The 27,439-nt window shown below is 46.0% G+C and overlaps 1 protein-coding gene and 2 long non-coding RNA genes across 52 annotated transcripts in view; 2 read left to right on the top strand and 1 right to left on the bottom strand.

Moving 5' to 3' along the window:
• LOC148003896 (uncharacterized) overlaps nt 1-4,301 on the top strand; it is an 11,210-nt gene extending 6,909 nt beyond the window's left edge. The window contains exon 3 of the long non-coding RNA XR_015629877.1: nt 2,902-4,301. This is a non-coding gene — a long non-coding RNA (uncharacterized LOC148003896). The remainder of the gene's footprint in view (nt 1-2,901) is intronic.
• The window catches only part of Ptprm (protein tyrosine phosphatase, receptor type, M), a 701,363-nt gene that overhangs the window by 616,815 nt on the left and 57,109 nt on the right, over nt 1-27,439 (top strand). For all 11 annotated transcript variants that reach the window (NM_001431774.1, NM_001431773.1, NM_001168632.2 and 8 more), the window contains 2 exon segments: nt 9,953-10,029; nt 12,315-12,351. In NM_001431774.1, coding sequence (NP_001418703.1) covers nt 9,953-10,029; nt 12,315-12,351 — 114 coding nt within the window.
• LOC148003895 (uncharacterized) lies at nt 3,164-27,439 on the bottom strand. 40 transcript variants are annotated; one of them, XR_015629837.1, is made up of 10 exons: nt 27,284-27,439; nt 26,631-26,683; nt 24,705-24,874; nt 23,747-24,040; nt 16,442-16,620; nt 14,669-14,877; nt 11,900-12,017; nt 9,612-9,794; nt 5,555-5,967; nt 3,164-3,526 (listed from the first exon to the last, which is right to left on the bottom strand). It is a non-coding gene; the product is annotated as an uncharacterized LOC148003895 (long non-coding RNA). The 40 variants fall into 40 exon arrangements; XR_015629840.1 differs by having other exon boundaries at nt 23,747-23,879; XR_015629869.1 differs by lacking the exons at nt 3,164-3,526; nt 5,555-5,967 and adding exons at nt 9,256-9,453; nt 21,355-21,449 and having other exon boundaries at nt 24,705-24,877; nt 26,471-26,683.

Raw genomic sequence — 27,439 nt, 5'->3', positions numbered from 1 at the left:
CAGGCATGCAGGGATGGTTTAATATACGGAAAACCATCAACGTGATCCATTATATAAACAAACTGAAAGAACAAAACCACATGATCATTTCATTAGATGCTGAGAAAGCATTTGACAAAATTCAACACCCCTTCATGATAAAAGTCCTGGAAAGAATAGGAATTCAAGGCCCATACCTGAACATGGTAAAAGCCATATACAGCAAACCAGTTGCTAACATTAAACTAAATGGAGAGAAACTTGAAGCAATCCCACTAAAATCAGGGACTAGACAAGGCTGCCCACTCTCTCCCTACTTATTCAATATAGTTCTTGAAGTTCTAGCCAGAGCAATCAGACAACAAAAGGAGATCAAGGGGATACAGATCGGAAAAGAAGAGGTCAAAATATCACTATTTGCAGATGACATGATAGTATATTTAAGTGATCCCAAAAGTTCCACCAGAGAACTACTAAAGCTGATAAACAACTTCAGCAAAGTGGCTGGGTATAAAATTAACTCAAATAAATCAGTTGCCTTCCTCTATACAAAAGAGAAACAAGCCGAGAAAGAAATTAGGGAAACGACACCCTTCATAATAGACCCAAATAATATAAAGTACCTCGGAGTGACTTTAACAAAGCAAGTAAAAGATCTGTACAATAAGAACTTCAAGACACTGAAGAAGGAAATTGAAGAAGACCTCAGAAGATGGAAAGATCTCCCATGCTCATGGATTGGCAGGATTAATATAGTAAAAATGGCCATTTTACCAAAAGCAATCTACAGATTCAATGCAATCCCCATCAAAATACCAATCCAATTCTTCAAAGAGTTAGACAGAACAATTTGCAAATTCATCTGGAATAACAAAAAACCCAGGATAGCTAAAGCTATCCTCAACAATGAAAGGACTTCAGGGGGAATCACTATCCCTGAACTCAAGCAGTATTACAGAGCAATAGTGATAAAAACTGCATGGTATTGGTACAGAGACAGACAGATAGACCAATGGAATAGAATTGAAGACCCAGAAATGAACCCACACACATATGGTCACTTGATTTTTGACAAAGGAGCCAAAACCATCAAATGGAAAAAAGATAGCATTTTCAGCAAATGGTGCTGGTTCAACTGGAGGTCAACATGTAGAAGAATGCAGATTGACCCATGCTTATCACCCTGTACAAAGCTTAAGTCCAAGTGGATCAAGGACCTCCACATCAAAGCAGACACACTCAAGCTAATAGAAGAAAAACTAGGGAAGCATCTGGAACACATGGGCACTGGAAAAAATTTCCTGAACAAAACACCAATGGCTTACGCTCTAAGATCAAGAATTGACAAATGGGATCTCATAAAACTGCAAAGCTTCTGTAAGGCAAAGGACACTGTGGTTAGGACAAAACGGCAACCAACAGATTGGGAAAAGATCTTTACCAATCCTACAACAGATAGAGGCCTTATATCCAAAATATACAAAGAACTCAAGAAGTTAGACCACAGGGAAACAAATAACCCTATTAAAAAATGGGGCTCAGAGCTAAACAAAGAATTCACAGCTGAGGAATGCCGAATGGCGGAGAAACACCTAAAGAAATGTTCAACATCTTTAGTCATAAGGGAAATGCAAATCAAAACAACCCTGAGATTTCACCTCACACCAGTGAGAATGGCTAAGATCAAAAACTCAGGGGACAACAGATGCTGGCGAGGATGTGAAGAAAGAGGAACACTCCTCCATTGTTGGTGGGATTGCAAACTGGTACAACCATTCTGGAAATCAGTCTGGAGGATCCTCAGAAAATTGGACATTGAACTGCCTGAGGATCCAGCTATACCTCTCTTGGGCATATACCCAAAAGATGCCCCAACATATAAAAAAGACACGTGCTCCACTATGTTCATTGCAGCCTTATTTATAATAGCCAGAAGCTGGAAAGAACCCAGATGCCCTTCAACAGAGGAATGGATACAGAAAATGTGGTACATCTACACAATGGAATATTACTCAGCTATCAAAAACAACGACTTTATGAAATTCGTAGGCAAATGGCTGGAACTGGTAAATATCATCCTGAGTGAGCTAACCCAAACACAGAAAGACATACATGGTATGCACTCACTGATAAGTGGCTATTAGCCCAAATGCTTGAATTACCCTAAATGCCTAGAACAAATGAAACTCAAGACAGATGATCAAAATGTGAATGGTTCACTCTTTCTTTAAAAGGGGAACAAGAATACCCTTGGCAGGGAAGAGAGAGGCAAAGATTAAAACAGAGACTGAAGGAACACCCATTCAGAGTCTGCCCCACATGTGGCCCATGCATATACAGCCATCCAATTAGACAAGATGGATGAAGCAAAGAAGTGCAGACCGACAGGAGCCGGATGTAGATCGCTCCTGAGAGACACAGCCAGAATATAGCAAATACAGAGGCGAATACCAGCAGCAAACCACTGAACTGAGAATAGGACCCCCGTTGAAGGAATCAGAGAAAGAACTGGAAGAGCTTGAAGGGGCTCAAGACCCCATATGTACAACAATGCCAAGCAACCAGAGCTTCTAGGGACTAAGCCACTACCTAAGGACTATACATGGACTGACCCTGGACTCTGACCTCATAGGTAGCAATGAATATCCTAGTAAGAGCACCAGTGGAAGGGGAAGCCCTGGGTCCTGCTAAGACTGAACTCCCAGTGAACTAGACTGTTGGGGGGAGGGGGACAATGTGGGGAGGGTGGGGAGGGGAACACCGATAAGAAAGGGGAGGGGGGGGATGTTTGCCTGGAAACTGGGAAAGGGAATAACACTCGAAATGTATATAAGAAATACTCAAGTTAATAATAAAAAAATAAAATAAAATAAAAAATAAAAAAAATAAAGAACAAAAAAAAAAAGAAAAGAAAAAGGACAGGTGTAGACAGACAGATGGACAGGTGGCTGACGATGGACAGACTATCTATTCAAATGGGAGCAATTTGAAGAAGAGACCAGGAATGGACTTGAGGTTGGCAGTTACATGAGGATAGCTCATAGTGAGGGCAGTTTGGGGACATTTTGAAGCATTTGTCACATCTTCTCTAGTTAAAGTTTTGGGGGAATAATAAGAAGTCTTTCCGCAGATTGACAAAGTAGCTGAGCGTGTTAATGTTGTGATGAACAACTCTGACCTGTGGTTATGATATAATCGTTACTTGTTTATTACTTTTCCTTTTATATTTATATTGATAAATATGATTCTTACATATGTTTATCTTATATAATTTTATTATTATAAGGATATTGTATATATTGTATATATTGTTTGGTTGCATTTCAAGCATACATGGAAAATGACTTCTTTTTCTCTAATTATAAACTCAGCAATACATATCCATCCGGGAGAAATGTGTGCAGTAGAGTTGAGGAAATGGCCCGGAGCATCGTCTTCCTAATTGCAGTCCCGCTAACATTTAAGTTTACTCGAGGCTCTTCTTTTCCAAGCTGTGAAGCGATTGGCTTTGCGCATTTGTTTTCCTCATTTCTGTTGCTTCTGTTTCCTAATGAAAACAGAGTCAGAATTTTTTTCTGATTATGAAGACGACATAGAACATGGAGACAGCTGTGGTGTGTCAAAGTCCCATCCAGTCTCAGCCTCAGAAAAACCTGCTCCTGCCAGTTACCATACAGCCTCCACAGAGTGTATCCAGGAGAGCCACAGGCCCTTACATAGAGCAGGGCATGTAAACTAGGGCCACCTACTAACTGTGGCAACTTAAATAATCTCTGCCCTTCTTGTCCCACGCAGCACGGTGTAGGTGCTAGAGAAAGGGACATTTCACTGTATTGTCCAGGGAATGATCATAGGAGAAGGAGCCTGCACTGGTTCAGCACAAGCACACTTTCCTCATATTTTCAATTCGGCCACACCTGTGCCTGTGGAGGGCACAGATAAGGACGGCAAACTATGCACACATGCACTGGATGAGCACTGTGCACACACGCGTTGGATGGGCACTGTGCACACATGTGTTGGATGAGCACTGTGCACACATGCCTTGCATGTGCTGACTCCAACTGTTCTTCTTCACTCTGCCACAGTAACCTTTTCAGGTAAACAGACTGAGGCCAGGGCAATCCTGTCAATCCCGTTTCATGACTGGATTAACAGGCCTGTGTTTACATTACCACCATCAGGTTGGTGTCAGTGAATGATTAGGGCATGAATGGAAAAAAAAAAGTGCTTTAGAAAAGCTTCTGTCGGGTTGGGGATTTAGCTCAGTGGTAGAGCGCTTGCCTAGCAAGCACAAGGCCCTAGGTTCGGTCCCCAGCTCCAAAAAAAAAAGAAAAAAGAAAAAAGAAAAACTTCTGTCAGCATAGATCTATATGACAGACAGACAGATGAAATAGTCCAGGTGAAAAATGATCTGGTCTTAGGCTATGCCATTTTCAGCCCTAAAACTGTGATGGCTAGCATTCCCTCTCTTGTGAACACATTTTATTAACTCACTCAACCCTCATGCTGTGAAACGTCCGCAGTATTACTGATCCCATTTACAGCAGGGGAAATCGAGGTACTAATCAATCCGTTCAAGGTCTCATAACCAGAAAGTGACAGGACTAGGGTTCACACCAGAATTCTGGCTGGCTCCAGAGCCTGGGATCTTAAGCTCTTTGATTCACAGCACAGGAGGAGGATAGAAAAGTTACTAAGTAGCTGCCTGGGGATCCCCGTGTGAGAGCTGATGAGTGTGACTCAGACCTCTTCCTGTTTCCCTTCAAAATTAGGCGCTGTTCTGGTCCTCACCCCCACCTCCACCCCCAGGGGCCGGCTACTTAGAGCTCTCAGTTCCTAAGCTTTTCTGTTCTCAAAGCACAACGCATGCTCTCAGGGCTCTGAATTCTGTTCTGAAACTTAAACCAGAATGTTGCTTTCATTCCCACAAACGAGGGGAGTCTTCCGAGTAGGAACTGTTAGTGACTTGGTTCCCGGCTGATGGGTCTGGGAGAATGATCCGATCCTGAGGACTCTAACACTGTCAGTGGATAGATCCCCTGCCAGAGCCGTTAACATAGACGGCCTCATTGGGAACTGGTGAAAGTCAGGAGGCAGCGGTCACTGGAGATGCCGTCCTCAGTGCTACTGCTTGCTTTCCCTGGGCCTCTCCTGTATTCCTCTGTCCCCTCTGCTCCGCCAAAATCAGACCAAGGCCTCAGAAGCTTTGGAACATGCTCCTCTGAGTTTCTCTCTCTGGCGTCTGGTCTCAGCGAGGAAAATCTGACTGATGAAGGAATGAACAGGGCCTTGTTCCAGGACTGACATGTATGGTTGTACTTAGTCCTCCCAACAGTCCTAAGAGAGGAGACATGTCCCTCCTTACTGAAGCTCGGCAAAGTCAAGGACCTCCGAGTCCCCCATTGAGGTCTTTCAAATGCAGATATCCGGGATTCTGGAAATTCCAATGTTTTCATTCAACACAAAATAAGAACATGAAAGAGCTTTGGCATAACCAGAGGAAAACCTCATGCTAGGATAGATGCTTAGATGGGCGTCAATAATGCCGATGTCTGAGTCATCTCAAACTTACCTGGCTGGGACCTCCAGAAACACTAAGTCTTTGAAGTGTTGGCCATACCATTTCCATGGTTAACAACCGGTAGCCGTAGATCCTGTTGGACTTCCCAAATTTATACATGACCAGTGGAGTTCTCTGAACGCTCCTCCTCCTCCATTCAACAACAATGCCCAGGTCCTTGGCCTAGAAAGGCCCAGCTGGTGGCCTTCAGAACAGGGACTGTCCGTGAGTCTGGGCATTCGTTCTTCATTCTGGGTGACCCTGGTGGCATTTGTTACATGCTAGAAATGTCTGCTAGGCATCTCCTTACAAACCTTTGCTAGGACTCAGCTTCACGATTACCTCAGAGAATAACTTCGCCTCCGTAAAAGAATGGTTATGGTGTATTCATCTCAGTACATATCTGACTTAAGAGAAGGTAGAATCTGAAAAACAAAAACAAAACAAAACAAAAAAATCTGGCGATGCAAACTATTTGTTCCCAACAAGTCAATGTTGATTTTGCGGTTCACTGGCTACTAGACTTCAGGTTAGATGCTGGAAGCCACAGCAGCAATGAGCAGAGGCTTTGAACCTAAAAGGGTCACTCACATTGCCTCTTTCCATGGTGGTTCAGTGTGTGTGTGTGTGTGTGTGTGTGTGTGTGTGTGTGTGTGTTATATACCCTCCTATTTATTAAATTGCTATTTAGCAAGGATGCTTTTCACACAAACCTATAGAAGGATGAGGGATTAGCCTCCTTCCCTTTCTGTTATTATAATAAAATACCACAGGAAAAGCAAGTTGGTGGCAAAAGGGGTTTGTTTCAGCCCACAGTTCTGGGTCACAGTGTCTTTATGGGGAAACCAAGGCAGGGAACAGTGAAGCAGTTGGCCACACCTACACTCAAGGGCAGGGAGACAGCGAGCTCATGCATGCGTAGTCTGAGATCCCAAAACACAGAATGGTGGCACCTACTCTAGGCTGGGTCTTCCCACATCAATTAACATCATCTCATGCTCACAGGCCCACCTAACTTGGCAGTCACTCTGAGGTCATTTTCCAGGTGACTCTAATCTGTGCCAAGCTGACACTTGGCACTAAACAGCACACCCACAATAACCACCTTGCTTTCCACTGGTAAAGGTCCTCCCTGTGATTTCTGTAGGCTGGCTCCTTCTGGAGGCTAGCCTGTTTATAGTGTTAGCTCACCATCTTGCTAGGCAGCACATCGAAGGAGTCAACCAACCTCAGATTGAAATTTTGGGGGGGAAACTTGTGCTTATACTGAAGGGGTGCAAATTTCCAGTCATTATGCCAGAAACAGTAAGGGAGAGCAGCGATTTACCTCGCGATTCCATTGTACCCCATAGAGCCAATTTAAAGTACTCAGGAGAGTTTGCTTAGGTTACAAGCAAAATGTACACATTTTATAGAAAGACTATGAATATCCATAGATTTGAGCATTTATGGAGTTCTGAGACCAAACCCCACCGTATACCAAGGAACAATTGTACCTTCCTAGAAGGCAGATTCAGTTCTCGATGTTCACTCTTATTTTAACACCACAAGAATATGTCAGAACCTCTTTCTAATTCTTAGCAGTGTCTGGCAAATAGACGCCAATAATGTGTGACTTCTCCATCACCAAAGTAGCGTCCTTGTTACTACTGCCAATACCCCACAAGCGAAAGGGAGCAAGCCATGCCAGGGACATGGTTCCAGCAAAGGACTCAGGGCTGGAACTCCGTGTGTGTCCTTGCCATCCTTGAAGGTGACGTTTCCATGGAGGAGTCAGGGTTAGAGTAGAGATGGAGGAGATGGACTGAGTGCACTCACGCTTTCTGAGTTGTATGGACTACACACAGCGTAGCATTTGCCTTCTCGCACAACTGAACAGCCATCACACCACCCGTCTTCAGAATTCTTTTCATCTTGCAAACATGAACCTCTGCATAGAGTTTCTTAAAAAAGCCCTCTGTCCCTCACTCATCCCAGGCCCAAATAATGGCCATTCTATTTCTTTGTGTAGTTTCCTGCCGCTAAACCTCGGGGCCAGAGTCTCACGGTGGTTGCCTTTTTATTCTGTTGCACACGGTGCTTCACACAGCATAACATCCTGAAGGCAGATGCTTTCACATATTGTTATAAAGCAAAAGTTCGTGAAGCCACCAATCAAGTCTAGACCTAGACAGTAGCCAGCACCCTTGTTCTGATCACAGCCTGCTGCTTCATCCACTGAAATAGAGACTGTTGAACTGGGATGTGGTCTGTGACAGTGTATTTCCCTAGCATGATGTCCATGACTTCTGAGTTAGATGTGTAACACATACATACATACATACATGCATACATACATACATACCATATGTGAGAAAGAGAATCTTATAGTAATAATTTTTCCTTTTTCTTCTGTTTTGAATACCTCCCAGCAAAATCATCCCAGAAACAAATGTAGCCTGTAGTATAATATGAGCCATATATAAAACATCTCAGAACATTGATAATAGGCATGCTAAATAGAAACAAAGTGTGGATGTAGAATAACTCTTTAAGTTAGGATAGCACAAATATTGTCATTTTAACATGTAGTAAATAGGAAATTGTAAGTTGGCTGTTTTACACTGTCATACCAAGTCCACAACATAGTAAATATCTAGCTAATATGGTTATTTAAATTTAAAGTCATTGACATTAAATATAATTAAAAAGTCAGGGGCTGTAGTACTACCTCAGCGGTTAAGAGCGCTGGCTGTTCTTCCAGAGGTCCTGGGTTCAGTTCCCAGCAGCCACAAGGCAGCTCCCAACTTAAGTTCCAGGGATCCAGTGTCCTCTTCTTGCCTCCATAGACACACATGTGATGCATGTAAATGTTTCAATTAAGGAACATCATTTCCTCTCTGTACTCATGGCCCATTGCTCAGTCACTGTGCACGAGTAGTGACTGCTGCTAATCCAGTCTGGTGTTCGTAACTGTAGTCCATTCATTGTGGTTACTGAATAGCATCAACTTGATAAGGTAGTAACGTTGTTGTTGATTGTAAACAGTATTGCTAGGCACATTCTTATTTAGCCCCCAGGATGCACATAATATCAACTTCTTGCTACTGATATATAAGATGGATCTTCCTCTTTACTCCATAATAGCTACTTCTTCTTTTCATGTTCATGTTCAGTATCAGCATCTGACAGCTCACACTGTATGACACCCTCACCTACACTTGGCACCATGACCCTTTCCAGTGGGTATACCATAATACCTCACTGTGAGCTAGTCTCTCCCCATTCTGGCCCTTGCCTCTTTGGCCCCAGCTTAATCTTTCCTGCCTCCTACAGGGTCATGATTAAAGGAAGGGGTCTTACATAATCTATTCTGAGCAGTGTTTGGTTCCAAGTGTTGCTATTACCGAGACTGTCTATATCAATAGAACAGAACATGGATGTGGGAACACCCAGGTTATTGTAGGTAATGCTACCTCTTGGGCTGGTTCTATAAGAAAGCAGGCTGAGCAAACCATGAGGAGCAAGCTAGTAAGCTGCAGTCCCCCATGGCCCCTGCTTTAGCCCCTGCACTGGGCTCCTGCCTTAAGTCCCTGTCCTGGTATCCCTGAGACATATGAACTGGGGTTACCTCTTTCTTCCAGAGTTGCTTATGGTCATGGTCTTTATCACGGCAGTGAAAACCTTAACTAAGACAGTCTCCATCCAAATGTCCCAGAAGGCGGAGGACTTACAGCTATTGTCTTGAAGGTGGACATTATCAGCAGGCTTCTGCATCCGAGGCCTTGTAGGTGGTGTAGGGAAGCTGTTGGAGCTTCCAACCCAAGAACTAACTCTTGTGGGTTAAGAGCGATTAGGTTATAAGTAGAAGTCTCTAGATTTTACGATATCGTATGTCTTTCCATGATCAAGAAAGTAGAAAGATCTATTATCTAAAAAAAAAAAAAAAATAATAAGATCTATAGATCCCAAGCTCAATAGCAAAAGAGGATGTTTAGGTGTGTAATATTTACTATCCTGTGTTGGTGGACTTGCCATCACTGTGATGAAATACCTGAGATACGCAAACATAAAAAGAAGAAAGGTTTACCTGGGCTCACATTTTCAGAGTTCCAACCCATCATATGTTTTATTGCTTCATCCATGCATGAGGGAAATCACTGTGGTAGGAAGTACCAGGGGGAACATTCTCATCTTCCCACGTGGAAACAGTAATTCACAGTCACATTGTAGGTTTGATACCAAAAGATATCGAATTCCAAACTGCAGCAATCTGGAAAGCAGATTCATGCATGGGGAGGATCCCTATCTGCTGCACAGTTCTGAGGTGAGGGGCAGCCTCAGGGGTTGCCTTTATTAATGGCTGTCCATTTTCTCTCTCTCTCTCTCTCTCTCTCTCTCTCTCTCTCTCTCTCTCTCTCTCTCTCACAGATGATCACTCTCGGGTAAGGCTGCAGATGCTGGAAGGAGACAACAGTTCAGACTATATCAATGGCAATTACATCGATGTAAGTATCTTAAAACAGTCAGCACACCAGACATTCCAATACACAGCGCACATGAGAATCTGCTGTGCAGCTGGTAAACGTGTGCCAGTGACCAGCCGCAGCAAGTCTCGCTACCCCCCACACTCCACAGAATGTGCAGTCACTGCTGTCTCAAGTCAGCCTATTTGGGGATAAACGTCTTATTTCCGTCCTACACCCTCTTTGCCTACCCACACTACATGAACCAAGAAAATGTTTTTACGTTTTTTTGTCAACAACTTTAAAAATGTTTGCATATTAATGGGACAAAACCCTCTAATTGCTAATGTGGTGATTTGCAGGCTCCTGTCACCGCCTTGCTTTTAAGTTTGCCTTCAAAGTCATCCACAGCTGTGCACCAGGACTTCCAAGGCAAGCGAGGCGTGTCATTAAAAATGCAAGCTGTTCAATTATTGAAGATGGCTGCCTTGTTCATCCTGCGTCATGTTAACTTAATGTCTTACATTAGGATAAATTCTTTAAGAGACAGCCTGTTTTCAGTTGAAAGGATGAATGAAATCAGAAGCAGAAACTCAGGGCACTGTGTGGTTCCCTGCAAGGCTCAAGCTTCCTTGAACAGATCCAGCTTCTGTGTTCTTCCCAGACATGTTACATGCCGGGCTGGGTTTTCAGTCCATTAGCACCTCCAGACACCCATCTTACCCGTATGCATGTGTGTGTTGGGCGTTTCTGATCCCCAAATCCCAAATCCAAACTTTCCCAATGCCAACGCAATGCCACACAACTGGAAACCCCACAACAACCTCGTGGGCAAGCCTCAAAGCCCAATACACAGCTTAATATCACCAGTGAGAAGGGCTGTCCCTGCACCTTCAGCCATAACATAGCAACATTGTTTCATGCAGAGTTAAACCGCTACACAGGTTGCCTTTAGGCCGGGAGCATAAGCTATACAGTGGACCCCATTCCCAGAATTTCCTCACATTCCTTCTCATAGCCACCATTAATCAAGAAAACGCCCCACAGATCTGCAGACAAGGCCGATCTTTTAGAGGCGTTTTTACAACTGGGGTTCCACTTCTCAGATACGTCCAGCTTTGTATCAAGTTGACAAACAAGCCAGCACAGGATTTTAAGGGGATGCTTGGCTGATACGTGACTCAGATGAGAGGACTAAGGTGGTTAGTAACACAGGCCATCCTGGGACAGCATGGGCTAGCTCAGCTCATGAAATGTATCCTTCCCACCTCCTAGACACCGTCTAAGGTATTAGATTTGCAGCATAAGCAAGTTAAAGTTCTCTCTCGTGTAGAATTCACTGCTAACAAACCAGTAACCCTCTAAAGAATTCTATGGAATGGAGGTCACAGTCCTGGCTTTTGAGATGCGAGCCAAATCAGTTGTATAAGAGAATCACTGCCTTTGTTCTTCATTGCTGTTGACTGAAGAGCAAAAATAATCTGACAGATATTTAAAGTATCTGAGAAATCTGTATTTTTTTCCTGCAATATTTTTTTTTCTGTTTTCCAGTTATCTTTGGGAACAGTGTTTAGGGTAATCTCCTTGGAAAGAGATGTATTAAGGCCCACGATGATGCAGTATATTACAGGATGTAATTTTCTCTGAATTGACTTTTATCTCTCCCAGATAGTTCTCTGAAGATGCCTCTACTTCTCTGGCCCCAGTTTAATCTTTCCTGCCTCCTACAGGGTCATGATTAAAGGGGGAGGGGTCTTATATAATCGCGTATGAGCAGCGTTTGGATCTGAGCTTTGCTATTGATGAGACTGTCTATATTGATAGAAGAGAGCCTGAGTTAAGTCCTTGGCACATGGCCAGTAACATCCGAAACGCAAACAAGATTCTATTGCACATTCCCAGCCATTCGCACCTTAGTAAGAGGCTTGGTCGTTTCAGTTCAGAGAATCCATAGATTGATAGCATCTGCTGTCCATCCATCATCTCATGGCCACTGTAGGATGAAGTCGCTCTCACTAGCTGCATACCATCTAGAAGGATGTACAGGATGCATCCTGGCTTAGGAAGACAGACTCAAACTGAGCTATCAGACGACTGGTAACTAAGGTACTAGTAACAGGGCCATCCTGGGACAGCATGAGCTAGCTCAGCTCTTGAAATGTGTCCTTCCTGTCTCCCAGATACCTTCAAAAGTATCAGCCTTGCAGAATAAGTAAGTCAATGTTCTTGGCGTTTGGATGCACCGCCATTTCCACAGACCCAGCATGTGACTCCAGTGCCACCTGATGACTTTAAACTTATCTAATTTTTTTCTCACTTATCCTCAGGGCTATCATCGACCCAACCATTATATCGCAACCCAAGGTAAGTTCATGTTCCGCTCTTACCTGTGTATTGTTGCTTGCCAGCCTCAGTCACTTGGAACCTATCGCCCATGCCCTCATGAGAGTATTTAACGTGTGACACGTTATGCAGGTGTCGTGTCCTTAGGGATTGGCACATGTACCCTCGTTTTAGTAGTCACTTATTCAGAACTGCATGTTGGGACCCTAAGGATTCATTATTGAGTTCAACCCCCAATGGTTTTGGAGTTAGTCTAACATTTGCAAGAACGTAGTCTATATTTCCCATGCGCATATGGAGAGAGACAGGAGAGGAGAATGCCCTTTAATAAGTCCGTTCTGACAACTGTCTATCCAGCAGTTGACTTTAGGGGGCAGCTGTGAGGTGGCCCACATGTATCCGAGTAGGGACAATGTTGGGAGCAGGTGGAGGCTGCTCTAGCAAGGTGGCTCCAGATCAACAGGAAGACAATAAGTGATCTCGATCCAGGGACGGCAGGGACATGTCCCTCAGTGTTTGACACTGATGCAGGACTTAAATCCCTCCTTACTCCATGTCCCCCAGTGGCTGGCACTGACATAAAAGAAAAGAATTTACTCAGAGCAATGAAGCCTCACGCCTAAGCTCATGCTCTTACAACCAATTTTATTCCCAAGACATTATAATACGGATTTTCACCAAGTCTCTTTAACACACAGGGCATATCACAGGTATACACACAAAGCAATGTCTCCCCTCGTGCCTGCCCACACCCGTCAGTATTGATTTTCCCACCAGTATCAGACTTTGGCCTTAATGACAGTGGGAGGATTTCTGAAGACTGAAAGGATCTAATTTAAACCAGACCTGTTGCTTTACTCTTGTCCACCCTATTAATTCTTCTCTGCCCAAAAGGCCATTGATTGATGGGCCAGTATGAACATTATCTGCATCTAAGTGACAGTCACACCATCGTAACATGCCAGGCTCAGGACTCAGCAAACTGGAGGACCATAGATGGAGAGTCTCTGAGGCTGCCCACTTAGAGGGAGGGCAAAGGGATCTCAACCTCCAGGCTCACAGCAAGGGGGCAGCTCAGATCTGATCCTACCTCACAATCACGATGCAACCCACCGAGTGAGCAGCAGGTGGGATGGAGCGCATCAAGGACCGACCACTCCTTCACTGTGCTTGAAGGAGCTCCCACTGGCTTCCTAATGGGCAGCCAAGGGCATCTCTACAAAAGGGCTTTATTGTTTAGCTGCATTTTTAAAATGGGCTTTAGGAAAATCCCGCTTTAGCTTTTAGGGAAAGACAACGCAAGAAAGCTTCAAAGTCTGCAAGTGGTTTTCTGTTATGGTGGGTGTGGTTTGTGAGCATGGTCCTGCCTGCTTTCTGCCTGAGATGCCTGCCCCCCTCCCTTCCTCTCCCTCCCCCTCCACCCCCCCCTCTCTATCTCACTCGTTCTCCTCTTCATTGTTACATCTATATTTCCTTTGTCTATTTTGCTTCTCGTGTGGTTCTGTTTTTAACTGACACATGATTGTGTCCACTTACGGGCACAGCGTGACACTTCAGTATGTCTTTGCAATACGTGATGAGCGGGTCAGGATGGTTGGTATATCTTAGACATTTTCCATTTGTGTTGGGAGCATTTTGAATCCTTACTGCCTGGTCAGTGGTTGTTAATTGGCATCCCAGTGTCATTTAGCTCCTGGAAGCTATTCTCCCAGAGTTGACACCATGGCTTGGTGGCGAGTGTCACCCGTGTTCCAGAAGCTGCCCCTCGGGTGCGGCTGCACACTGTGCCTCCTCACCCTGAGCAAGCCATTTCCAGAGTGCGCTCAGGGCCTCCCTTCCTGAAAGGGAGCTTGGCCTTCTCAGGCCTGCCCTACCTACTCATCCTCCTGATCCACACAATTAAGTGTGCGCAGGGTCCCGCGTCTCCCTTCTAGCTAATAAGGCTTCTCACTGCTACACAACCCAGAAAGCAAGTTTTCTATGATATAATCTCTTAATTAATGTCTCTTAATTAAAATCCCCTTAAGCACCAACATTTTTGCCACTGTGAGTTTAAGAAATGATTATTAAAATGAAGTCAAATTCAAGCTGAAAGGCCTTAGAGATCTAACCTTTCATAGTGTGGGCCATGGTCAGTTGGGGTCTGAGCTTTTGCTGTTTTCTCTTGGGGGTTGCTTGCTAGTATGTTACTCTTCTATGCATGTTCCCCAAAGTTTATGTCTGCTGATCGTCCTGCCATTTTAGTATTTATATTACAAAAGTCTCGATAAACGTATATGAAAAGGTCCCAAGATCAGTGTTTTATCTCCTTAAAATAAGCTGCTTTAGAGACACATACCCATAGTCACAAGGTTCAAATCCTGTGCTGTCCTGGAAGTTATCGGAGCCTCCCGAGTGTATCAAGGTGGAAGGAGTGTTTGGTAGCTCAGCAGAGCAGCTCTCTATGCAGATGGGGTCTCCATCCCTGGGCAGAACTCACCAGCTTGTTGGCGTGAGTACAGACGTAGGCGTCGAGAGTATCCACAGATTGTAGATGAGGAAGGCAAGCTAGGAAACAGAAGAACAGGCCCTGAACAGGTACCTCACATGGTGAGGATCAAATTCACCCATGTGAATGGCACCTCCCTGTGAGCCCTTAGTTACTCTTAAGACAGAGCACAGCTCCATGGTTAGGAAGGAGGGCGTCATGGCACCCAGAGACTAACGGACACCATATAAGCATAAAATTACCTCCCCCTTCCCTGGCCTCGACAACCCTAAGGGAGCCTGCTTCACTAGTCAATAAAAAATTAAACCCTTTAGTAAAAGCTCAAGGCCTGAACTTCACTCCCTCCATGTGGAGAAACCTGAGCTGGACATTTTTAAGAAGCCTTGGCATGGTTCTTAGAGATTGCCTTGGGAGGACACACAGCATCCAGACAGACAGTGTGACACTGTCCCCTTGAACTTCTCCCCATCTGCCTTGTCTCAGAAGATGCAGTGCTGGCCCTCATGTTGGATGATGAGCACTCACGGGGATCTAGAAAATAACAGGAGGTAGAAATGTCTCTGGTCAGGCCACACTGGCAAGAAGAGTCCACACCTGCTGCCAAGATGAAGCCTTCTGCAGGGACAGAAGGTTGTGTCAGAACCAGGACATTAGGAGGAGTGACCAGGCTCATTAACTGACTCAATAGATAGTACCAACCTCCTGGTCAGCGCTCCATACCATGCAGAAGCTTAAGATACACAAGAATCGCAAGCACACACAGGAATGAGCCAGAAGCCAGGCTCACCTGTGTGGTGAGCACTCAGCCAGGTGGGAAGTCATGCTGGTCCCATGGGGCAAATGCACAGCTGTCCCATCTCCTGTGACGTGTCTGTCTCTTTCTTCAGGAAAGGGCTGCCCAGCTCCTCTTCCACAGAACACATTTCTTGATATGTCTTCAGAAACAGTCAGTCTTGTGAAAACTCATTCGACTTCAGTACTGTACCTGTCTGTGCATGCAGCCCCATCCCCTCCCCACGGTGTGTCCTATTGAATTAGTTTTGATTGCCACCCTCTGGCCACAGTTTGAAAAGGAGAAACCTGGAGGGGTTTTCTGGCTTCAGAGATTTGCATCTGGGAGGGCAGACTTCACTGTGAACATGGCAGAAGTCAGCGAGGGTTTCTGAGGGGTCAGACATCGCAGGGCCTCTGTCACCGCAGCACAGTAGATGGTTCCAGTGACGTCTGGGAGAGTATTCTGGCTTTCTTATACATGCTCTCTGTGTTCCAGAAAGGTGGATCGGCTTATAGGTTCCCAGCCCAGAACCCAGCCCAGGCCTCAGGAGTAGTCAGCACTAAGCTGCGAGGAGAGCACCCCACTCTCCACGGCAGCCATTCCTGAGGTGTACAGTTGTCAGGGTTCTGGCACCCATTCCACACTCTGAAGAAAAAATGAGTTCCCATACCTGGCCTTCAGATGGTGATGGCCACTTGAAACTGTTTCCCAGTGGAACTGAAAGGACTGTCTTAGTTCATCACAACACTGGCCTTCAGTGCACAGCTTCTGTTTCTCGGCCTGGCCCCAGCTAGCCCCGACCCCAGTGAGCCCCGACCCAGCATACCCCAAGCAAGCCTCTCCCTCACCTCTCACTTCTCTGTTGCCCCTTCTCTTGTTTTCCTGGCCGAGTGGCTTCTGCATCATCAGTGGGTTGCAGGTCTGGTAATGGTTCCATTCCTTATATCCTCTTTGAGACTTGTTTTAACAACAGTCCCTAGTGAAATGGAGTATTACTCTTCAGTTTCCACCATTAATGAGGACGAGGCTGTGAAAAAGAAAATTTTGTGTGGTTTCTGCACAAACAGAAATCAACGAACTAGGGGTTGCAGCCACACCCTTGGGAGTGCTGCCCGGGGCACTTGTTCACTGCTTTCTCAGAATGAAGTCTTAGTGACAGTTTATCCAGGAAATTCCTCTTAATGACCCAACATTCTGCCCAAAGTCATTGGCCTAATTGACCAGTGATCTGATTCATTGACATCTCTCAGACCTGCCTTCCTATTAACCCTGCACTGAGACCTTCAAGGACCTTAAACGGAGGGATAGGGTCCCAGCTGCCTATGTGTGTCTGTGCTTCTGTGCCTGTGGAGCAGTCATAAACAATGGGGCTTGATTCATACAGAGCAATGTAAGGATTAGTGTAAAGAATCATGCCTAAATGATCGTTATTTGGTTTTAATTTTAAATTTTCCCTTCAGTTTATTCTGATATGTTTATGGAATAGAGTGCTTCAATCTACATATTCATCATAGAGTAATCATACGAGGATAATTAGTCTGTCCATCATCCCAGGTGTCTATCATTCTTCTGTGGGAAGGCATTAAAGATCTTATCCTATAGCTAATCAGAACATACAGCCCATGTTTCCTACTATGTCACTCATAGTGGCCAAGATATGGAGCCAGTGTGTCCATCAATGAATGGATGGATGTTTTAAAGTTTTATGTGTATATATATATATATATATATATATATATGATACAATATCATATATTATATATATGATATGATATATGGATAATATAAATATGATACATACATATTTACTTAAAACATGATATATATTTATTTATAATATGATACCTATGTTTATATAACATATCAAGTGAGCCAGACATAAAGAGATGAACGTTACATGAATCTGAAACCTTCACACCAAAGACGTTTTAAATCTTTAAAAGGGGTTTAGGTGTGTATCTCACTTAAAGTTAAAAAGACAAAGAAGTACAAAGTTTTAGACTTGGAAAAAAATTTGAGTCCCCCAGTCCATCCTCAGTGATTTTTAGGGATTCCTAGTAGAGAAAAAGTTGGAACCTGAGGAAGAAATGTGTGTAAGTGCCCTGTGGACCTAAATCATGTACGCAGATGCCGCCAACCGTGTGGAGCAGCGTTCGTGATGGGTAAGGCGGCGAGCAGTTCTCAGCTGAGAAGAAAGCCAGTACCACACAGCAGACTTACTAGGGGACATTTGTCAACACGGAATTAAACACACAGATATTTAAGGTCACCTCTTTCTCTTTTGTTCAGGCTCAGACCTTTGAAAAGAAAGAGTTATGACCTAATTTGCATGCGTGCCCCACAGTGCTGGCTTTCCTCTGAAGGGACAGCCCATCCAAAGCTCAGCCATCCACAGACTGGGCTCAGCACACAGTCACAAGGGCACCAGTGACCTCAGCAAGGCAGGCGGAGTTTGTCTTCAAACAGTGCCCTGCATGAGAGCTCTGCTGTACAGACCACTGCTTCCTGAGACAGTTTATCTGCCCCATTCCAGTGTGTTTTTTTTTCTTAAAGAGAATCAATTCAGTTTACTCTGTCTCTTGGCTTCTCTCTAAAACTGACTGCTGGAAATCTCCTGATGCTCGACTCGCCGCTGCCACTGAGCAGTTGAGAGAACCTGCCCTCTGTTATGTCTTGGGAGCCAATTCATCTCTATTCTGATCACTTATTAGATTTGCTCTCCTTTTCTGTTCAATAGAAGAGGATCCCACTTGTGTACTAAGGCAAGCTTAATTAAGGAAGATGGGGACTAAGGAAAGCTTCTGCTGCCTTAGCCCTGAAGCGTGCCAACGCAGGTCTCTCTCTCGTTCCTGTGACAAAAGGCAGGCAGATCCTCTGGGTTACCGCGCCACTCCAGATGCTGAGCTCCGACTCTACCTTTTCTCTCTTTGACAGCCTTCCCTCTGCTCCCCTCCACACAGCCTGCATAAGTACCTGCACTGGCTTCTGAGAGTTCTCTATGGAGACCAACACTGAGGAATGCTCTGGACCACAGCCAGCGGGAGACTGAATATTTGTCACATTCCTCCCTTCTGTGGCTTTAGCACTTTGTTCTGTGCCTTCTCTCAGCTTCCCCAGCAGATAGCGTGAAACCTGTGCCAGGGACCAAGAGCCCCAGCAAAAGCAATGCGTGGCTCTGCCTCATAGGCTGGGGTCACTGCCTACTGCCCACCATGCTTGTGATCTTTCTTTCCTGTGTTACAGTTGTTCATCAGGGGCCTAATCTAGACATGCTCCACTCAGACTCGCTGTGTCTGCCTTTACCAGGCCACCCTCCATACGGAGCACCTTAGGAGTCTCTGCGCTCCCAGTCACAGGGGTGCCACTGCCAGCCGAAAGGCTTTGCTCGGCTGTGGTGGAGGAACAATCCTAGAACAGTGCTGAGTGTAGTCCACAGAGAGCAGATCCAAATGACGGATCGGTGTAGGTGGGGTTCCCAGAAGCTCTCCCCGAGACGCCGCAGTGCTGAGCTTCGTGAGCAGTTCTCCATCGGTGATCTCACTCACAACCACACTTCACTCACACAATCGGATCTTCAAAAGCTGGCCCTAACATTCCTTCTGTATGCAGACATGCTTGCTATCAGTAACTCATCCAAGACACCCTCCACCCCAGGAAGGATTCAAGGAGAATGGTCACTATAGAGTTAGAGGGTGCGGCTTGCAAACCAGATCTGCCAGCAGCCTCTCAATCAACGTTAGCTCCCACTCTACCCTCCCTCATGGTGCCACCCATCTGGAACGCACATCTCCCAGTGGCGGGGATAGTTCAGGCTCTGTCCCATGCACAGTGGGCACACTCACGTAGCATCATGAAAGTGGCGCCTTCTGCACCTGCTGCTGCTTGCTCCCTTCCAGAAGGATGTGTCAAGAGAGCTGCCTGTGTCTCGCCCACACCCCAGACTCCCTTCAAAGTACTAAGACTGTCACCACTGTAAATGTTTGAACAAAGGTAAATTCGGGTTAAATAGAAAGTTAACTCAATCACAAACTGGAGGCAACATCTATTTCGCCTTGAAAAAGACAATGTTTGAAACCTTGCCCGTGCCATACCCTCACACGCAAACACTCCATATGCAAACAAGTACATACAGGAAACACAAAGGAACAAAACTAAAGATATCCTCTATGACCCCCCCCCAACACACACACTCCAAAAAAAGCATGACAAGCTTAGATCTCAAAGATACTACTTCACTTTCCTGTATAAAGTTTTGGAGGTTGGGTGGGCAAAGGAAGGTGGCGTTCAGAAATTCAATTTATTCTTACATTTTTCTTCATCCTTTTTTGTTTTGTTTTTCCTGGCACTTAAGATATTAGTTGATGATATTTTGGGAATGCGGGAACTTCATTCTACCAAAGATCAAGGAAAGCAGAACCATGAGCGTATGTGACACAAGAGAGAAGGAAGAAACCACAACCATGGCGAATTGTGGAAGGATCAACTTAGTGTTAGGTGACCATGGCTCTTAAAATGGGAAGATGAGAGTAAGGTATCTCAGGACGACCACAGCCATCAGCTCAATGCATCTTCAGAGATGGCTCAGTGGTCAGGTGCTGGCCCCTGCAAGCAGAGAAGCCTGAATTTCAAGTCCTAAACTTACCTACAAAGGCACTGGTGGAGACATGTGCCTGGGTCCCAGGGGTGGTAACGTGGGAGGCAGACAGGGGCCATCCCTAGCAACCTCTGGGCCATGAGCCTCACCTACATGGAAAAGTCCCAGGCCAGTGAGAGAGCGTGTGTCAAACAAAAGGTAAAAAGTACCAAAGGACACCTGAAAATGTCCCCTGTCTTCCACATACGCCAGGCCCACAGGTATCCAGAAACTCACACACAAACAGATGTCCACACACACGTAGGTAGGTATGTGTGTATATATGTATGTGTGTATGTATGTGTATATGTGTATACTTTTATGTGTGTGTGTGTGTATATGTGTATACTTTTATGTGTGTGTGTGTGTGTATGTGTGTGTAGGTATGTGTGTATATATGTATGTGTATATGTGTATACTTATGTGTGTGCATTTGTATATGTATGTATGTGTATATGTGTGTGTGTTGTGTGTCTATGTGTGTATGTATGTATGTGGCTTATATAGATTTATAGCTTACTCCTAATTTAACCTAACTTTGTCTTTTACTGTTGAATGTCAAATCAGAATTTCATATGTCTGTGTTAAACCCAGAAACAAATAACCCTTGAAACTAGTAAGAGAAAAGGATTTTCATTTGTACTTCAGCCTAGGAAGAAAGGTGTGGGTGATGTGGGATAGAGGTATGTGGCTGAAAGACACCATAGGAAGGACATGTGGGCTGCGCTCCAGGTCTGGGGGTGACACACAGCAAGTCCCTGCAGAAGAAAGTACAGCCATGTACCTGCCAGTCAGAGTGACCCTGCAGTAAAAACACCTCCTGGGGAAGCAGGGGTTGTCATTGCAGGGGGTGGGGGGGACCGTGGGGCTCTCTAAAGTGAAAACACTAACTGCGTGATCAAGTCACACCTCCTGACACTCCTAAAAAGACACACTTTATTACAGCTTTGGCACCGAGTTCCTTCTCTTTTGCACTCAACAATTAAAGTTCCAGGGACTGGAGAACTGTTCCTATGACCCCATGGAATTCTAGATGTGAAGGGGGTTTGTTTCAGTGCTGTGCTTAGAAATCAGTATCCTGTCATGCAACTATGTCCATTTCAAGCTCGGATTAAATTGCATACTCACCAGTCCACCCCGTCGTAGAATAAGTGCATTGTCTCTCTCACTAGTGGACTCTCCTTGTCTCTCATACGTAGTCATTTTCCCACGATAGCCTTCACCTTTGGAACAGGAGCAAATCGAACCCCGTGTACCCAGACACCTAGGTTCTTCTTTTCCTCACTTGAAACCAAGACTATTCAAAAACTTCTACACTTCACCATGAGTAGCCTCAGGGGAGAGCAAATGGCTCTATCAAATAAGTGATGTTAAGGATAATGAATGCGGAAGCCAGCCGAGCTCCCTGCCACAGTTATCACACACATCTGGGAGGCACGGAGCCACCTTTCACCTTGTACATTGCCTGGCTTCTGCAAAAACTGAAAAGCCACTAAATGTGAAATTATGAGTCTGAGTGTTATGGCAGTACCAGATGTCTAATTCCCTGACTGTTGAGTAAGTGACTTTATAACGCCTACCTTAGTTCACGGTCTATAGCAACAGTACCAATAACGGATCAGAAATTTGGGGCCACTCTTCTGTATGTACCAGGGGCTTATACAATCAACTTTGCACTGCCTTACTCTGCCTCACGTGGCTTTTGGCCTTCAGCCAGAGAACCCACCAAAGCCAGGGTCGATGTCAGCCAAGTTACCCCGGATTATCTGTTGGTATGTCATCTCGAGGTCCCTCCCCTTCCCTCTGTTCTTGCACCCCCTCTGTGTCCCCTGATCCACACCATCACCAATGATCCCAGCATTTCAATAGTCGTGCTCACACAGGGCTCCTGACACTGGGTAATCCCACCCATTCAAAGGGTCCTAGGGTATCATAGTATATTTCAAACTCCACCCCTCTCTGTTATGGTAAATAACACTTCTTTTGTTTATTTGAGATGAGAGACAGACAGACAGACACAGAGAGAGAGAGAGACAGACAGACAGACAGACAGACAGACAGAGAGGAGAGAGGGGGCCAATGGAGGATAGAAGGTAAGTTTTGAAAGTCTGCTTTCCCTGACTTGCCTCTCTTGCTATTTCTTTTGTGGTACCTTCTCCGGGCTGGCCAGCAAACTTCTGGCCAATTCTCCTGTCTCCCTTCCCCCATCTCCTCCTAGTAGTGATGTGCACCAGTTCAGCCTCTCACATGGCCTTTGAGGACTGAACTCAGGTCGTCAGGCTTGAAGGTCAAGCACTTACACACTGAGCCAACCCTTCACCTTCTCTGAATAGATGTGACATTGCTAGTCACTATCTATGTTTCCCTGGCTTTCCCTGTCCACTCTGGACACTGACTCAATGATCCTTGGACTTAGCCCCATTTTTCCCCTCAGCCCACTGTGCCTACTCCTCCATCCTCCCCTTTCCATGGTTGCCGATAGCCACTCACAGTGCAGGCTGGGCACATCCTGAGGAAACTCCACAGTACACGCAGTTTCTACCTGAATCTACTAAGGCCATAAGTCCCATTCTCTCCTTTTCGCCTTTTCTTCCTCGCCCAGGCACGGAATCTGCCAGGGCAGCTGGCCTTTGTAGGAGTCCTTAATACCTGTCTTCTCCTTGTAATCATGCAATAATTCTAAAGAGTTCATCTCTTTCCAAGAGGACCCCTGTGTGCCCCCTTTCTCTCTCTCGGGGGTAACAAGTCCACCTTAACCAGGACCCACAGCCCCACCCTTCACCCTCAGTCTTCATTGGAGCCATGTGTATCCCATGAGGCTCAACGAAGTCTTCAGTAGCGTGTGCTTGCTTGTCCACCAGGAGGACATTCCCTCACCCCACTTCACCCACCACCCATCCAGTGATACGTTCTGGTCTCCAGAAAGCCTTCTGGTATCCTCGATAAAAGGTCTGAAGAGATTGGGTTTCTTTCGAATTTTCAGTTTATAACTAAAACTAAGTAAGGGTATGCAGGCCAGCTTGGCTTTAAACCTGGTGACCTGAGTTCAATCCCCGGGATGCACACGGTGGAAGGAGAAAACCGACCTTCATAAATTGTCTTCTGGCCTCCATATGTGAGCTGTGGTCACACACACACACACACACACACACACACACACACACACACACACACGTGTACATACACTTGCACATACGCAGGTAATTTAAAACATAAAAATCTTCTTAAGCATGTGAGTCTATCCATTGTAGGCAGATAATATTATATATCCCCCCACATAAACGATCGATGTGACTAAAATGGGTATTCTGTGATGGGAATGAAATGTATCTTAACTGCCCTACACAGATGAAACGAAATCCGTACGTCTGAAAGGAGACAGGAAACCCTATCCGGGGATCTAATACAGGAAAGTGAGGTGTGCTGTTAGGCATCACCGGCACCATTTAAAAGATAATGATTGCAGCTTTACCTGCTGAACACAGGGTATCCCACAGTGAGCCCAAACGATAAGTCTCACCTCCCAGCAAGGTCTGGAGCAGGCAGGCCGCCCCGTCCTTCTAGGGTCAGTAATCCAGCTGTGTCTCTTTGACTCCTGTAGTTCTTAATTCTGGGCAGTGCCCCACAACCACATTGAGATGCGGAGGTCTGGTCTAGTGCAAGAAAGGCAATTATGCCTGCAGGATTCTCGGAGGTGGCTCTCTGCAGAGTCCACGGACATTAAACACCAGGGAGTTAATACCGGGAAAGCCATTCATTCTGCCTTTGGAAGGGCTCTGCTCTCTGTTGGATGTTGTCCTGGAATGTGGGCCAGCTGTGAAAGGGCATGTACTTGGAATCACGGTTACCTTAGACAATGATTGGCCTCTGGAAAGTGGGGGAGGTGCTTTCCCACCCTTGCCTCTCTGGTACCGCTTGCAGGACCCCAGACACACCCAGCTTCCATAGCCAGGCTGAGGCTGGGCTGGTGCTGTGGGGAGTGGGGCGTTTCATAGACCATTCTGAAAAAAGCTTCCAAAGAAGCCACACTGTGTCCACAAAGGACATGAAGCATCGTGCCAGCCTGGTACACTGAAACAGGTGTGAGTGGTAGCCTCGGAGTGGCTCACAGGGAAGAAAAGTCTCCAAAGAGGCATGGGAGAGAACGGGTTCGGAACTGTGCTCTGCGTCAATTGGGCAACTGTAGGCAGGGTCAGGTTTGCTGGGTTTCAGGGCGTATGGGTCGGGGGTGGGGGGACTAAGGGAACCCAGAGAGGACTGGGGGGACATGAGGCACTATGATATTTTAGGTATAGAGGCTGCCACCATGAGAGCTAGGTAGGGGACACTGAAGGGAGGGAGACAGGAAGCCTTTGCCCTGGGAAAACTCTGGGTGGCTCTGAAGAGCTGAGGGCTGGCAGCCTGAGCTTGCCTGCTCACAAGGTGAACCTATTCTGTCTCAGCAGGAGGCCAACAAACACATTAAAGGCGAAACTGACCTGATGTAAAACCACTTTTCCAAGGGCTATTCTGTGTGGGACACACAGGTTTCTCTGCTGGCTTCCTCTTGTGGCTCAGAGTATATGCCTGTCTTCCTGATGCTTGCTCTGTAGTTCTCCTGAGATGGGGCAGTCAGCTAAGCTCCAGCCTCCTTATTCTGGTACTTGACCTGCTGAACCAGGAGGATAGTGGGGGTGAGCTAGAGCCCAGCTGCTGGGAGACCCTCCTTATCTTCAGAAGGAAAGAAGGAAGGGAAGAGTCTCCCTCAACTTCATGGCTCAGTATCTGTATGTTCCCAGAAACTTGCCATGCCCAGGGCCTGTCTGTGATCGTATGGCAAAGGGCAGAGACCACAGGACTGATTTCACAGGATGGCGAATTGTAAATCTAACGAGATAGGACACTTAAAGCACTTCAAACAGCGCCTCAGAAGTAAGACTCCCTCAAAAGATGTTAAATTTTATTCTGCGTACTCTGCAGCAGCATTGATATTTATACCTGGCTTTTTAAAAACTCAAGTAAGCTACTGTGAGTGTTCCAAGGACCTTGACTGTAGTCACCAAGAACATGCTGTACAGAGATTCAGATGTGAAAAGAACATGGTGTAGCTTGCCTACCAGGGTCTGAAATCATAATTTGTATTATCCCTCACCTCATCCTACACAATGGTGCCCATCCCTGGGTGTCTCTTCCTTGGGCTAGTGATTGCGTTTCTTCCTTCCTGTGTCCTTGTTCTTTGCAAGGCCGGGTGGTGGTGAGCAGCCCCTCCGAGCATTCCCTTCTCAGCATATGCCAACCATTGTGAAGGAAATGGATGTATGGAAGTCGGCTGATATTGTAATTTCTAGGCCTTACTTTTCAAGTGATGGAGTCCCATAGGAGGACAATGAACGACTGTCCCTTCTGTCCCTCTGTGTGAACATCTTTAAGTATTCTGCCACAGCAAATCTCTATGGCTGCCAACTCGGCCACCACCAGTGGAACCCAAGGCAGAGCTGCCAGTCTCACCTGTTCAGACCTCCAGAGGGGCTCGCTGAGCCCCCTGGGTTTTTTCCTTGTTGTTTGGGGAATCTGAATCCAAGCACAAGCACTTCCCTGTGCCCTTGGAGAAATTCCCAGTAACCCTAGAGGTTTAGGGCAGAGGAATGGAAACTCCCGGGGCGTGTCAGACCCATGGGAACCTTGTATATTCAGCTCAAGGTTGTAGGCTCACTGTGTTGGCTCATGATGGTCACTGTCACTCCATGCCCACCCACCAGGGACTACTGAAGTCACATGTATGGTGACCGTCATGTTTGCTCCATTGTTGGGGGCGCAGTGGGGCAGGGGGCACTTATCTCTGCATGATAACCTACCCAGGTATCAGTTGGTAATTTGAACCAGGTAGTCAGGTTGAAATAGGGAAATAGATGAAGAACAAGATTGCAAATCTCACACTAAAACCCCTTCTTCTGTGTGAAACGGATTAAGAAAATACGCATCATTGGCTTGCAAACCCCCTTATTTTAAAGACCACACAAAGGCCCAAGCGACCTCTAACTGGTTCCCAGGTGACATCTTCCTTGGTTCACAGAAGAGCCTGTCCGCAGGGTCAGACACATCAGTAGCTCAGTGGGAAACGACTGGCAAGTAGGAACCTAACTTCGACCACCAGGGTAGTGGGCTGAGCTAAGTTGGGAAGCAAAACCTTGGGCGGGTAAACTTGGGACTGAGATCTGCCTGGGGGTCAGGAGGAACAGTTCAGCATCACACGCCAAGGCAGTACCTGAGAGCCGGGTGATAACCGTACTGGGTCTTGAATGAGCCCCCTAAAGGATGGCCCTTAGAAAAGATAAAGATGAAGGGTCCTCAAGCCTCTACAGATGGCGTAGAGGCGTAAGGTAAAAGGGGAGTCAGAACCAAGACTGAGTGTTAGCATTCCTCACGTGCATGCAGCCGTATGCTCGCTCCTTCAGGGGTCTGCTGTGCTGCAGGCATTCTGTAAGAGAGCACAGTAAACCAGACATCAAGTTCCCCCCATAGGAGATTTCAGTTAAACAGTCGCAGAGTTCATTGTTGAGAAGAGCCAAGCAAGGATCGCTTTGAAAAACACAACAAAGGGCCATGGTGTCAAACACGCCTGGGAAGTCTTGCGGGGACATAGACAGGAAAGCGGGAGGATGCTGGAACCCTTGACTCCCCCACTGTAGTCGTGGTCATCAGCACTGTGTCTCCATGTTTCGGTATGCGGCACAGGCCTGTGTGCCTAATGAGGCCACCTCCCTGTTTCAGGGCTTTCTTCAGCCTGGGAAGACTGTTTGCACGGAGACAGACTCAGTGCAGAATCCCCCTCCTGAATAAGTAACAAGCTGTTAAGTACACAATGAAAGCAAGGGACGCGGTGATTGATAGGAGCTGATGTTTCCCTGTCCCTTCTGTAGCCTTCAATTAAAGTCACATAAATCCTCAGCCTCTACGGCAGGAGGATGTCACGAATGTGTCGGGGGAATGGCTGAGATGGCTGGCATAGCTTCACAAGACTTGGTGGCTGTGTATCCTCACCCCCCCCAAAGGGATTAGACACAGAGATGTGAGGTACCTGAGTCTGCCTCTGCAGGAGTGTAGGGCTGTGTTCTCTGAATGGCATGGGATGGAGGGAATAGCACATGTAGCAGAGGGCAAGGGGAAGGAGTCAGAGATGGAACAAGAAGCTCTACACCATGGAAGCTCTACACCATAGAAGTTCTATACCATA

The sequence above is a fragment of the Rattus norvegicus genome, chromosome 9 (genome assembly GCF_021556685.1).
Source record: "Rattus norvegicus strain SHRSP/BbbUtx chromosome 9, alternate assembly SHRSP_T2T, whole genome shotgun sequence".
In the NCBI taxonomy this organism is placed as follows: Eukaryota; Metazoa; Chordata; class Mammalia; order Rodentia; family Muridae; genus Rattus; species Rattus norvegicus.
The sequence above is the reverse complement of the archived record's forward strand: the minus strand, read 5'-3'. Positions and strand labels throughout refer to the sequence as shown.